This window comes from Rana temporaria, chromosome 2 (assembly GCF_905171775.1).
Source record: "Rana temporaria chromosome 2, aRanTem1.1, whole genome shotgun sequence".
NCBI classification, from domain to species: Eukaryota; Metazoa; Chordata; class Amphibia; order Anura; family Ranidae; genus Rana; species Rana temporaria.
In genome coordinates this window covers 138,277,602-138,290,573 of record NC_053490.1, presented here as the reverse complement: position 1 = coordinate 138,290,573, position 12,972 = coordinate 138,277,602, and the positions used below count along the sequence as shown (strand labels likewise).

General features: G+C 44.7%; 1 protein-coding gene across 7 annotated transcripts in view; it reads left to right on the top strand.

Moving 5' to 3' along the window:
- The window catches only part of CCDC65 (coiled-coil domain containing 65), a 53,926-nt gene that overhangs the window by 23,973 nt on the left and 16,981 nt on the right, over positions 1-12,972 (top strand). For all 7 annotated transcript variants that reach the window (XM_040341186.1, XM_040341182.1, XM_040341184.1 and 4 more), the window contains exon 6: positions 5,067-5,205. In XM_040341186.1, coding sequence (XP_040197120.1) covers positions 5,067-5,205 — 139 coding nt within the window. The remainder of the gene's footprint in view (positions 1-5,066; positions 5,206-12,972) is intronic.

Below are 12,972 nucleotides of genomic sequence, written 5' to 3'. Positions count from 1 at the left end.
CTTCTAATAAGGATCCTGCCATGATTTCTACATTTTAAGTCACCAAGTATAAACGGAAGTCTTTCATGCCTAAGTACCTCCTTCTCAAATGTTATTGTGGGCACATATACTACCTATTACTTTGAGGACTTTGCCGTTAAGGTTATTTACATGCCACGCATGCTCGGCTACTTCTGCATTTAACTAGTATCAGTTCTACCTGGACTTTATACTTATTTGTTTGAGTCTTCAATGGCGCCTATGAAGGAATATGCGCCATGTTTCTTGACTGAGACTGTGATGGTAGGATTCCAAACTCTCTGCACACAAGAGAGTGAAACCTGGGTCCGAAACTGAGTAGTCTCCGCAGTTGAGATCCTAACTCTCAAATATCCGGCGTAACGTTACAATGACGTCCCAGGCCACTAGGGGCGCACGCTCCTGCCGCGTCACTGGGAACCCGATGCTCGTACCAGGGGGCAGTGATGTCCGCTGGGCACCCGCGATTGCCCAGTAACGGAGCAGGACCGTGGATCTGTGTTTGAAAAAAACACACAGATCCACATCCTGTCAGGTAAGAGGAGGCCGATGGTGTGTTCCTTGTGCAGAGGAACACTGATCAGTCTCCTGCCCTTGTGAGTCCTCTCCCCCTACACTTAGAATCACTCCCTAGGACACATATTTAACCCCTTGATCGCCAGCTAGTGTTAACCCCTTCTCTGCCAGTCACATTTATACAGTAATCACTACATTTTTATAGCACGGATCGCTGTATAAATGTGAATGGTCCCAAAATAGTGTCAAAAGTGTCCAATATGTCCGCCACAATATCACAGTCACAATAAAAATCGTAGATCGCCGCCATTAGTAGAAAAAAAAATAATAATAATAAAAATGCTATAAATCTATCCCCTATTTTGTAGACGCTATAACATTTGCGCAAACCAATCAATATATGCTTATTTGCAATTTATTTTTTTACCAAAATATAAAGAAGAATACGTATCGGCCTAAACTGAGGAAAAAAATTGGTTATTTATTATAGCAAAAAGTAAAAAATATTGTGTTTTTTTTCAAACTTGTCACTCTTCTTTAGTTTATAGCGCAAGAAATAAAAACCGTGGAGGTGATCAAATACCGCCAAAAGAAAGCTCTATTTGTGGGGGGGGAAATTTATGTATTTTGATACAGCGTTGCATGACCGCGCAATTGTCATTCAAAGTGTGACAGCGCTGAAAGCTAAAAAATGGCCTGGGCAGGAAGAGGGTGAAAGTGCCCTGTATTGAGGTGGTTAAATAAAGTTAGAAGAGACTATAGTCCCACATGGACAAGTGTGCTTGATATGACTGTAACAATCGCCTATAATACTTAGGTAAATAGATTGGATTTTCTGAATTTAGCGCAGTTGCTGACCCCCTGTATAGCACTGAATGAGTTTTCTTGTTCCTGGAAGCTGCTGGATAGCTGCATTATATCAATAATATTTTCAGGGCAAAACAATATAGATCTTCTCCATTGCAATAAAGGTAAATTTAGTTGTTATTGGTGGCTTACTTTGTGGTCTTAGCATGTTAATGTTTCCTTAAAACATTTTATGGTTATGACAGATTGATTTGTCCATGTAAAAGTTATAGGCTGAGAAATGTGGTTCTGTGGTCAAGATGTAAATACAGGGATGCAAGATATGATCCAGTGTTGACATCTACTGGAAAGAAATATGAACTGCACATTTCTAGAATCTAAAAGCAGAAGTCAAGGCTCATGCATAGATCCATAAATAACAGAAGAGATTTCCAATCAAATACTTACCATAATTTTCAACCTTCCCTGATGAACTGGCAGCATAAGTTCAAAAAACACTGCCTTCACTTCTAACACAAAAGACTGCCAGTGCTAGATTTATAAGGGGATAAAAGGGGCAATTGCTTTGGGCCCCCCTGCCAGAGGGGGCCCCAGACTTTCTTAATGTAAAAAAAACAAAACGTATTTTCCCTCTACACTATAGTAGTGTGTGTGTTTAGGAAATTGCTGTAAGCCTTTGTCCATCTCTGGCAATGCCTTAAGCTGGCCATACACCTATGAATTATCTGCAGATTTTCTATGGTTAGACGGAAAAAGTGCAACAGATTTCTCCATATACACCAAACTGTGTGGATGAAGGGATCTCCCACTGGGCCAAGCTTCAGTATCTTGCTAGTCGGCCCCGCTGGCTCTCAACCTAAACAATGCCTGCACCCAATCCAGAATGTTCAGGTATTGTGAGAGCCAGTGGGGCCTACTAGCAAGATCTGGAAGCCTGGGCCAGTGGGAGATTCTTCCATCCACACAGATCAGCGTAGATGGAGGAATGTGTTCCACTTTTTCCATCTGACCATAGAAAATCTGCAGATAATCTATAGGTGTATGGCCAGTCTTACTCTATCTCAACTGGGAGTTTTATTACATGATGAAGGGCTTGATGATACCTTTCCAGGTGTTACTGTAGTTCTAAGAATATATTTGAGCATGATGGTCGCTAGTTGCTTGGGAGAAAGGTTGTCAGGAAATTGTCACTGATAAAGAACTGCCTGAGAACCAAGATGACCAACAAAAGACTAATTTCTATGTTGACAGGCCCCCAAATTTGAAGTGTCCCCACTCCCATAAATGTCTGTTCTGTAACTAGCCTACTCATGACACTGGGAGGGTATCCATGCTGTCATGGAAAGGGAAGAAAAATTAAGGTAGGTATTTGATAGGAATTTTTCTATTTTCCTGACTGACTACATGGCAGCATATGTTCAGGGACTAACTAGCCCAAAAAAAAAAAGGATGGGATGCCAAAAAAAGTAAGGATTCAATCATAGCACTTAACCAATAGAAAGCTTATGGCTAACAATTAACAGGATAAAGAAGCTAGCTTCACACCACATTGAGCCAGAACAGCCTTAGTGGAGGACCATGTCATCACCCCACACGTATTCCTGGTGCCCTGTTACAGGGAGCCTATGAAGTCTTCACACTCCTGTTTGAGTATGTTGTCATCACTTCCATAGGAACCAAGCCTTAAGCCCTATATGCCAGTTGGCTAGCTGACATTACTCATCCAGCGAAAATTCTGGATGATATCTCCTTCCCTCTGGTTTTGATAGAGAGAGTTTCAAAGAGATGACCTAGATCTCCAAACAAAGTGGCCCCATGTGAGCATGCTCAGAGTATTCTAGTATCCAGGACATTGAGCCAATTATCCTTTGTGGTCTTGCACATGAGGAGAATAATACTTTTGTTCTCATAGGATTCCAAAGCTACCTCGGATTGCATCCCAGTATGGGTATTAACACTACCCGGACTAGGCAGAATGCCAAAAAAAGGGTCTCTCGTAGCCTATTGGCCCAGATTCTGGCAAATTTCCTGGTTGAGGATAAAGCCCTCAGACAGGTTGCCATCATGACTGAACCTTTACTAAAAACTGGACTGAAAGCGATTCTTTATGGAGCTGCAGGCCACTAAAGAGTCCCTTGTAGCTTATGGCTCTGATCCTGGCAAACTTCCCGACTGAGGATATAGTTTTTCATGGCTCAGTCCTTACTCCAACTGGACTGAAGGTGATCACACCCGGAGCTGCAGGCCACCAATGTATCCCTCGTAGCCTATGACCCAGATCCTGGCAAACTTCCCGTCTGAGGAAAGAAAAAACTCAAGCCTCGTACACACGACCGAGTTTCTCGGCAAAAACCAGCAAGAAACTTGCTGGGAGATATTTTTTTGTCGAGGAAACTGTCGAGAAACTCGACGAGCCAAAAAGAGAGCATGTTCTCTATTTCCTTGACGGGAATGGAGAAAATGGAATGGAGAAAATTGGACTCGACAAGGAAAGCGATGTGTTTCGCCCGTCGAGTTCCTCGGTCGTGTGTACGAGGCTTTAGAGAAGATGTCTTCATGGCTCAGCATTTACCTAAAACTGAACTAAAAGTGATCCCATCTAGAGCAGCAAGCTGCCAGAGTGTCCTAAAGGCCCTGATCCTGGCAAACTTCCTGGCTGAGCATATAGCCCTTAGAGAAACCGTCTTCATAGCGCAGACCTTACTCAGTGTTGTAAAAAAAAGAGGTGATGCTCAACTTTTTTTTTTTGTTGCTGCCAACAATTATTTTTAAATTACCTTTTTTTTTTTTCCTTAAAATATTGCATGTATTCTATTGTTAATAAAATATGTATTTTTTTATTTATTTTTTGAGATTTGCAAATCATTGCATTGTTTTTATGTAGATTAGACACAGAATCCCAATTTTTTGGGAATTGGGGTTGTACATATATGCAGATCTCTGCTGCGAATAAGCCAAATAATTACAGTATAGCAATAACATCATTGCTACATTATAACTCTTACTGACACTGCATACACTTTTATGAAGCAAGAACTGCCATTAAATGCAGCCATGGAGTTGCAGGGGGGGGGAAGGCGCAGGGCTTACCACCTACTCTAAGGTACATATTTCACAAGGCCTGTGGGCCAAATCTGGCCCTCCAGGCCTTGTCATGTGGCCCTTGCACCCAATTTTGCAGCTGGCATGTGGCGAAATTCCATTCCGCCACTCCGCCATTTCTGGCTTTCATCCTCCGCTCCTGTTGTCACATGTAAACACAACAGCTTTGCTCTCGGCAGCTCCTGAAACTAATAGATCTCTGCACACATTTAATGCTGGACCGATCTCCAGAATCTGAGAGAGAGAACGATCCACCTACAGAGGAAGGTACTAGAGCCAGGCAAGGTGGGTAGAGGGAGATGCAAGGAAGCTTTGTGGGTGGCGGTGGTTGGGTTGCACACTGTGCATAGCGCACCCCTAAACCCTGCAATCTGTACATAACACAACCCTAAACTAAACTAGGCACAGAACGCACTACTCAACTTTGCACTCTGTACATAATGTACTCCTGAACCCTGCAGTCTGTACAAAGAGCGCACCCCTGAACTTAACCCTGCTTAAACATCTATGCCAGCCATTAATACTATTTAACAAGGAAGAAAAAAGGCAGCGCAAAAAATACAACAGATAATTAAATACAGCTTTTACAAGCATTAAATGTATTTTACTTCTCTATTTACCAGAAAGATGATCATGGAGCAAGAAAACAAAGAGATGCTGTGTATACAGAATGTGATCCTAGCCATGGAACAGAACACACTGGAAAATGAGAGTGAAGCTAAGCACGAATTTCAGAGTATGAGAGATGAGATAAAGAATAAGGTAATCACTGTCACATCCTGGGTTTCCTAAAGTGCACTTGTCTTCTAGTGCTTTAATTCATTTGTATTGTTTTTTTAAGTGGTTATATTGATTACTGTACCTGCTTTCTAGTCATGCATGTGACTTAAATTCTCAATTAGTTAATTTCCTCATCCATGCTAAAAAGTATGGGTGGTTGAATCTCCCCTACCCCCTACTGTATTGTGACAGACACTGCTCCTGCAGCTGTCAGACTACCTGAACACTGACCGCATCTGACTGACTTCAGTCCCTGTTCAGCCGAGAATTTTCCACCCGACTCCTTTGATTTTCAGCTTGAAGTTTCTTTGCTGAGTGGCGCCAACAGCCCCACCAACAGCTTGAATTTTGACCGCAGTTCAAGCTATGTATGGCCAGCCTATCAGTGGCGTCTCCAGCTTTCATATTTAGGGGTGGCACATGGGGGGACAGGGACAAAAGTAGGGGGGCCAACTATAAAATGCAATTATATATATATATATATATATATATATATATATCCTGGGGCCCTTTACTACGATCCCACTATGGGCCCTTTCATATGTTCTGCAGTGAGCTCCCTTCCTACTATACTGGGGCCCCCCAGGGTGGCAGAAAACAAGAGATATATGTCACCAGCACACCAAGAAAATATAAGGGTCCAAAGCAGTGGGAGAACTATCATTGTTGCAAAGGTTGTCTTGCCACCGGGCCCTGGGGTTCTGCCACAGTGGGGATCCCCAGCTGTCCTGTCCCTGCCTTTTACAGCGCTGGTCTGGCATCTGTCTCCTTGGCAGCGACGGCAGTCTATTAGGACCTAGTGCTGGTGACATTATGGGTGCATGCAGGGGAAGGCTGGCACTATTGGTTATAGAGAGCCGAGCCCCCAGCTGGTCACCTAGCAGCAGTAATGCTGTATACCCTTCTCTGTTGACATGCTGATCGGCATGTGATCCAGGTGATGCTCCCAGTCAGATCTAATAAGAGCTTCACCTGGATTGCATCCCGATCAGCATGTCAGAGAAGGGTCCACTGCTGCTAAGCAACCTGCAGGGAGCTCAACTGTCTACAACCAATAGAGATGGGCTCGGGTGTGTTTGAAATCCCACATGCCCGATCCCGCCAGGAAGCCGACACTCCACAGTGCTAATCAATGTATGGGCTGCCTAAGAGCTAAGACCAGCCATAGACAGTTTAAATCTCAGCTGGTTCAGCAGGAACTGGCTGAGATTTGAACCATTAATTAGCAGATTCTCTTATAATTATCACTAGTGGTTGCTGTATAGCCACTGGTGATAATCACTGTTTGTCGGGAGAATATAATTGCTGGGCAGGAGGGATATTCCCCTGTCACCACTGTCTGTTGATGGGGGAATCATGCAAGTTTCTTTCCTGCAATCTGTGGATGCAGCAAAGAAATTTGCATCGTATATTATCTGCCTAACTGAAAGTGAAAGTAAATTGTGAATGTTTTGAAAGAACAGGAGGGGGAGGGAGACAGATGGGGGGGAGAGAGAAGGGATGGAGATAATGTAGTTCAGTGATTACAGTGTACTGCGGTCCAGGCTAGAATATCTGGTTGTGTGAGCGCTCGCATTATGCAGTGATGGCGAGCAGAGGGAGGGGGAGGAATCCCCGCAGAGCTGACTGGGGACGCTCTCCCTCTCGGGGAGCAAAATACAAAAATTGCAAAAAAAAAAAAAATTTTTTTTTTTGGGGGGGGGGGGGGGGGGGGCACATGGTGGGGCACAGCATGATGTTGGGGGGGTCAGGGCCCCCTCTGGCCCCCCCCCTAGGGACGCCCCTGCAGCCTATGTGCCACCATGTTGTTTTGCTGTTACCATGCCACTGTCACAAGATTTGAGTAAAGATTTATATTGGCCATGCTCTTAGTGATAAACAGGAAATTGTTTGTAGATTTTATTTCAAGTCATCTGTTATTTGAATAAAATTATTTTAACTAACGAGAAAAAAAATCAGTTTGGCCAAATTTGATTGGATTTTCCACCAAGACTGATAGTTTCCTTAACTACTTCCATACAGGGCACTTATACACCTTCCCGCCCAGACCAATTTTTAGCTTTCAGTGCTGTTGTACTTTAAATTACAATTGCGCAGACATGCTAAACTGTACCCAAACTAAATTTTTATCATTTTGTCCCCACAAATAGAGCTTTCTTTTGGTGGTATTTGATCACCTCTGGGATTTTTATTTTCTGCAAAAAATAAATAAAAAATGACCGAAAATGTAGAAGAAAAAAAACATTTTTTTTGTTTCCGTTATAAAACATTGTAAATATGTACGTTTCCTCCTTCACTAATGGGCACTGATGGTACTGCACTGACTGGCACTGATAAGGTGGCACTGATGGGCACCGATGAGGTGGCACTGATGTGGTGGCATTGATGATGGGCACGGATGGGCACTGATGGGCGGCACGGATGGGCACTGATGGGCGTCACGGATAGGTGGCACAGATGGGCACAGATAGGCGGCACGGATGGGCAGGGATAGGCGGCACGGATGGGCAGGGATAGGCGGCACGGATGGGCGGCACGGATGGGCAGGGATAGGCGACAGGGATAGGCGACACGTATGGGCACTGATAGGTGGCATGGATGGGCACTGATGGGCGGCATGGATGGGCATAGATGGGCACTAACTAATGTGTTGTACTAATGGATGCCAATCAGTGCCAAACAATGCCTGCCAATCAGTGATGCCCATTGTGGGCACTGATTGGCATCCATTGTGGCACTGATTGGCATCCATTATGTGTCATCCCTGGTGGTCTAGGGTGGCATACCTTTGATTTAAATCCCTGGTGATCTAGTGGAATCCCTGGTGGTCCAGTGGGCATCCCTGGTGGTCCAGTGGGCATCCTCAGGGGGGCTGTGCTGATAATCGATCAGCACAAACCCCCCCTGTCAGAGGAGCAGCCGATCAGCTCTCCTCTACTCGCGTCTGACAGACACGAGTGAGGAAAAGCCGATTACCGGCTTTTGCTGTTTACATCGTGATCAGCCGTGATTGGACACGGCTGATCACGTGGTAAAATGTCTCCGTGAGAGACACTTTACCTAGATCGGTGTTGCGGGGTGTCAGACTGACACCCTGCAACAACGATCGCCGCAATGCGCGCCCCCGGGGACGTCATATGACGTCCAGTCAGGATTCTACAACCACTTTGCCGCCGTCAATCTGTCATTGGCGGGCGGCAAGTGGTTAAAGGAAGATTTTTTTTTTTTTCTTTAAATAACAAACTTGTCATACTTACCTGCCCTGTGAAGTGGTTTTGCAGAGAGCAACCCCGGTCCTCTTCTCGGGATCCCTGTCGGCACTCCTGGGCGCTTTCTCCTGCTGAGTGCCCCCATAGCAAGCAGCCTGCTATGTAGGTACCCAAGCAGGCTAACGCTTGAGCCACTGCTCTGTGTGTCCGTTCACACAGGGAGCACAGTTCCACCCCAGCTCTCTTCTTATTGGCACACTGGCTGTGATTTACAGTAGTGGGAGCCAATAGCTCCCGTTGCTGTCTTAGCCAATGAGTAGAAAGAGACCCAGGAGAGCCTCTGCTGTTGGTGGCCCTTGAGGGTGCCCCCAACCTGAAGAGACTTCCAAATCTGCCAAATCTTCACTATTAGGCCTCATGCACACTGGATGTTTTTGGACGTTTTTACAGCTGCTGTTTTTGGCTTCAGACGTTTTTTTCTCCAGGAGAAGTCCACCAGCTGGTGAGTGTGCAGTCTGGAATGACTGTAAGAAGAGTGTCAGTCTGGGAGGACTGAGGAGAAGTAGCCAGGAGGGCTAGTGAATGGGGCAGCTGCAGCCAGGCTGGCAGTGCCCGAAGAGGTGGTGCTGGGATCAGTGGATAAGCTGGACACTGGACTTTGCTACACAACTAAAGGAGCTCAGGGTCCCTGCCTGTAAAAGGCTCTTGCTTTGCCAGATTTACTAAAAAGTGTCTCAGCTGAGTCTGTTTTGCAAGCAAGTGAAGTGCTGGAGGAAGATAAGGAGTGTATATAGCTGTATATATTAACCTCCCTGGCGGTATGATTCTTTCAGAAAAAACATGCTGAAAGCGGTACCATTATTTGCAAGGAAATTTGGCGTTTTATATTGTAGGCCTGTGATTTTTAGGAATAACTCATTTAAATCTGACCAAACAAGCTTCTAATAGGCATCCCGGGTATGACATTTTTTTAAAAACAAAATTATAAATTATAATATAATAAATAATTATAAATAATTATAACAAATAATAATATAATTATAATAAAAATTATTCAATAATGTAATCAAATCAAAATCACAGAAATTTGCTCAGTTGCAGAATTGTCGCTGTCATTACTTTTATTTTTTTATGACGAATTTCCCCACAAATCGCTATCGCACAATTCTGCAAGTGATTATAATTTATTATCGCTGTTTTTTAGCTGATCTAAAACCATTTTTGACATAAAGGGACACTTTTGGTTGCTATGGACAATCTACAGTTTTCAGGGAGAAAGAAACATTTTTATTATATAAAATGACATGCATGACACAGGACAGACCACTAGGGACAAGGGGGGTGTGTTTTTTTTACATACAGTACTGTAATCTATAAGATTACAGTATACTGTATGTAATGTGTTTGTTTACTTTTTTGAATTTGGCGCCGTTCTCCGTCCCCGTGCGTCGTAACGTCGCAGGGAACGGAGATCGGCGTCACACAGAGGCACTGTGTGAATCGAGCGAGGTCCCGCTCACTCACACAGCGCGATGGCATCGCTGGATCCAGGGACAAGGTAAGTAACTTTGCCTGTGGATCTAGCGAGGCAAGCCCGAGTCTGACTCGGGGTTACCGCTCGCAGCAGGAAAATCTAACCCAGAGTCAGGCCGGGTACACACGGACAAACATGTACGGTGAAAGCGGTCCGTCGGACCGTTTTCACCGTACATGTCTGCCAGAGGGCTTCTGTACGATGGTTGTACACACCATCGTACAGAAGTCCGCGCGTAAACAATACGCGGGGCGTGTCCGCGGTGTCGCCGCGCCGATGACGCGGTGTCGCCGCGACAATGACGCGGCGACGTGGGCGGCCCGCCTTTAAAATGCTTCCACGCATGCGTCGAAGTCATTCGACGCATGCGAGGGACGGCGGGCGCCTGGACATGTACGGTAGGTCTGTACTGACGACCGTACATGTCCGAGCGGGCAGGATTCCAGCGGACTGTTTTAAAACAAGTCCAGGAATATTTGTCCGCTGGGAAAAGGCCCGGCGGGCAAATGTTTGCTGGAATTCGGCCCGCTCGCGCCCACACACGACCAAACATGTCTGCTGAAACTGGCCCGCGGACCAGTTTCAGCAGACATGTTTGGTCGTGAGTATGGGGCCTTAGACTCAGGAACACCGCCAGGCAGGTTAATAGTTGTCCCTGAAGAGTATTCTGAAGTCAAATGGGCATCCCATAATACCCCTACTTCCCATCCAAGTTTTATCCCCTCAATTAAACAAAAAACAAAACAAAGTGATGGACTGTTTCTTGACTCAAGTGTGCCTCTGGAAATTCGGTTTGCCTGTCTGTGCAGAGTGGGGGATCCCATTCTACTTGCGGCTCCTACGTGGGGTGCGCGCGCGTGGGTGGGGTGTAAAGTTCAGGAGGACAGAAATGTCATTATGAATGTGAGAACAGAGGGAGCATGGCCAGAAACTAGCAGGAGGAGAGATCAAGGGTAGGGTAAGATAGTATAATTTTACCAAACAGTAGTGGATGCTTGAAACAGACTTCCAGCAGAGGTAGTGGATGCTTGAAACAGACTTCCAGCAGAGGTAGTGGGTTAATTGACAGTAGATTAATTTATTACTTGCTAGGGCTATATAATGCAGATCTTTAGAGGATCCCAAGAGTCCAGAAACCTAAGAGCTTAGTTATGCAAATGCCAACAATAACTAGCATTTTGTTGCGTTTGCCCACACCTTTCCACCTCTCTTGTCTTTCTGTTGGTTACTTAACCACTTAAGGACCGTCTAACGTCGGTAGAATGGCATGGCTGGGCACAATCAAGTACCTGTACGTGATTGTTAAATGCCTAGCCCTGGGTCGCGGGCGCGAGCCTGCGACCAGGTCCAAAGCTCCGTGACCGCAACCGCGGGACCCACGGACCCGATCGCCGCCGGAATCCCGCGATCTGAAGAACTGGGAGAGGTGTGTGTAATCACACCTTCCCCATTCTTCACAGTGGCGCTGTCATTGATCGTGTGTTCCCTGATATAGGGAAACATGGTCAATGACGTCACACGTCCAGCCCCGCCCCCCTACAGTTTGAAACACATATGAGGTCACACTTAACCCCTTCAGCGCCCTCCAGTGGTTAACTCCGATGTGTCGGCCATAATGTCGTAGTCACGAAAAAAATCGCTGATCGCCGCCATTAGTAGTAAAAAATAAAATAATTAATAAAAATGCAATAAAACTATCCCCTATTTTGTAAACGCTATAAATTTTGCGCAAAAAACAATCGATAAACGCTTATTGCCATTTTTTTTAACCAAAAATAGGTAGAAGAATACGTATCGGCCTAAACTGAGGAAAAAAAAAGTTGTTTTATTTATTTTTGGGGGATATTTATTATAGCAAAATGTAAAAAATATAGAATTTTTTTCAAAATTGACGCTCTATTTTTGTTTATAGCGCAAAAAATAAAAAACGCAGAGGTGATCAAATACCACCAAAAGAAAGCTCTATTTGTGGGAAAAAAAAGGACGCCAATTTTGTTTGGGACCCACGTCACAATTGTCAGTTAAAGCGACGCAGTGCCGAATCGCAATAAGGGGCCTGGTCCTTTACCTGCATTTTGGTCCGGGTCTTAAGTGGTTAATGTGATGAATGGCCTCAGTGATGGATAGGATAGTGGATAGTGCAGAAAGGGCTTAATTTATTTAATTATAGAAAATGGTTGCCAATTTAATTTATACAAAAGTTATCCACTGTGTAGACCCAATATGATATTTGAACCATCTATTTCCCTGCCTAGGAATCCTTCGGCTGTAGGGTGGCATAGTAAATTGGGCATATTCAGTTATTATGTATGTGTTATTGCTAGCATTCACCCATAAGCTATGTGGTACCTGCAGTATCTGCTGGAGCAAATTAGTTTTTACCTCCTTACCTCTCCAGTCAAACAAACTTGCTATGCCAGCAAAGCGACAAGGAAAGGGAACTCGGATGTACAGGCATGATCCATACTCCTAAAGCCTGGTAAACAAGTAAAGTTTTTTTTTCCGTTCAACTCAGCACGCTAAACAAAAAAAAAAAAAACGGAGGAATCGGCATGTTAACACAAACAATGTTAGTGTGGCAATCTCCGCCATTGTACCTTTGTGTTCTGACAGGGGGACTCAGCTTACTCCGCCCCGCCCACACTGATCAGAGCTGACAGCCATTGGCTATGAGTGCTGATCAGATGCTGGTTTTCCAGAATGTCCCCTCGACAAAAGCTGGTACCTGATACTGGCCCAAGTGTCATCATAGCATGAAGCTCTGAAATTCCTACCGTACATTTGCAAATTTTTCTCCTTCATCTCACATTTATAGGATGCTAAACAGATGATTTGTTAGGGTGTACAGTACGGTGTGATGCCTTTTCGTGCATTGATCATAATATATTGGATAAATACACTGCATATACATGAAAAGGTGTAGCTAAAGCTTTTACCTATAATAGATTATTTTGGTTGGGCCTATCGGACCTGTCCTGAAAAATCTACAAATTAACACATGTGGCA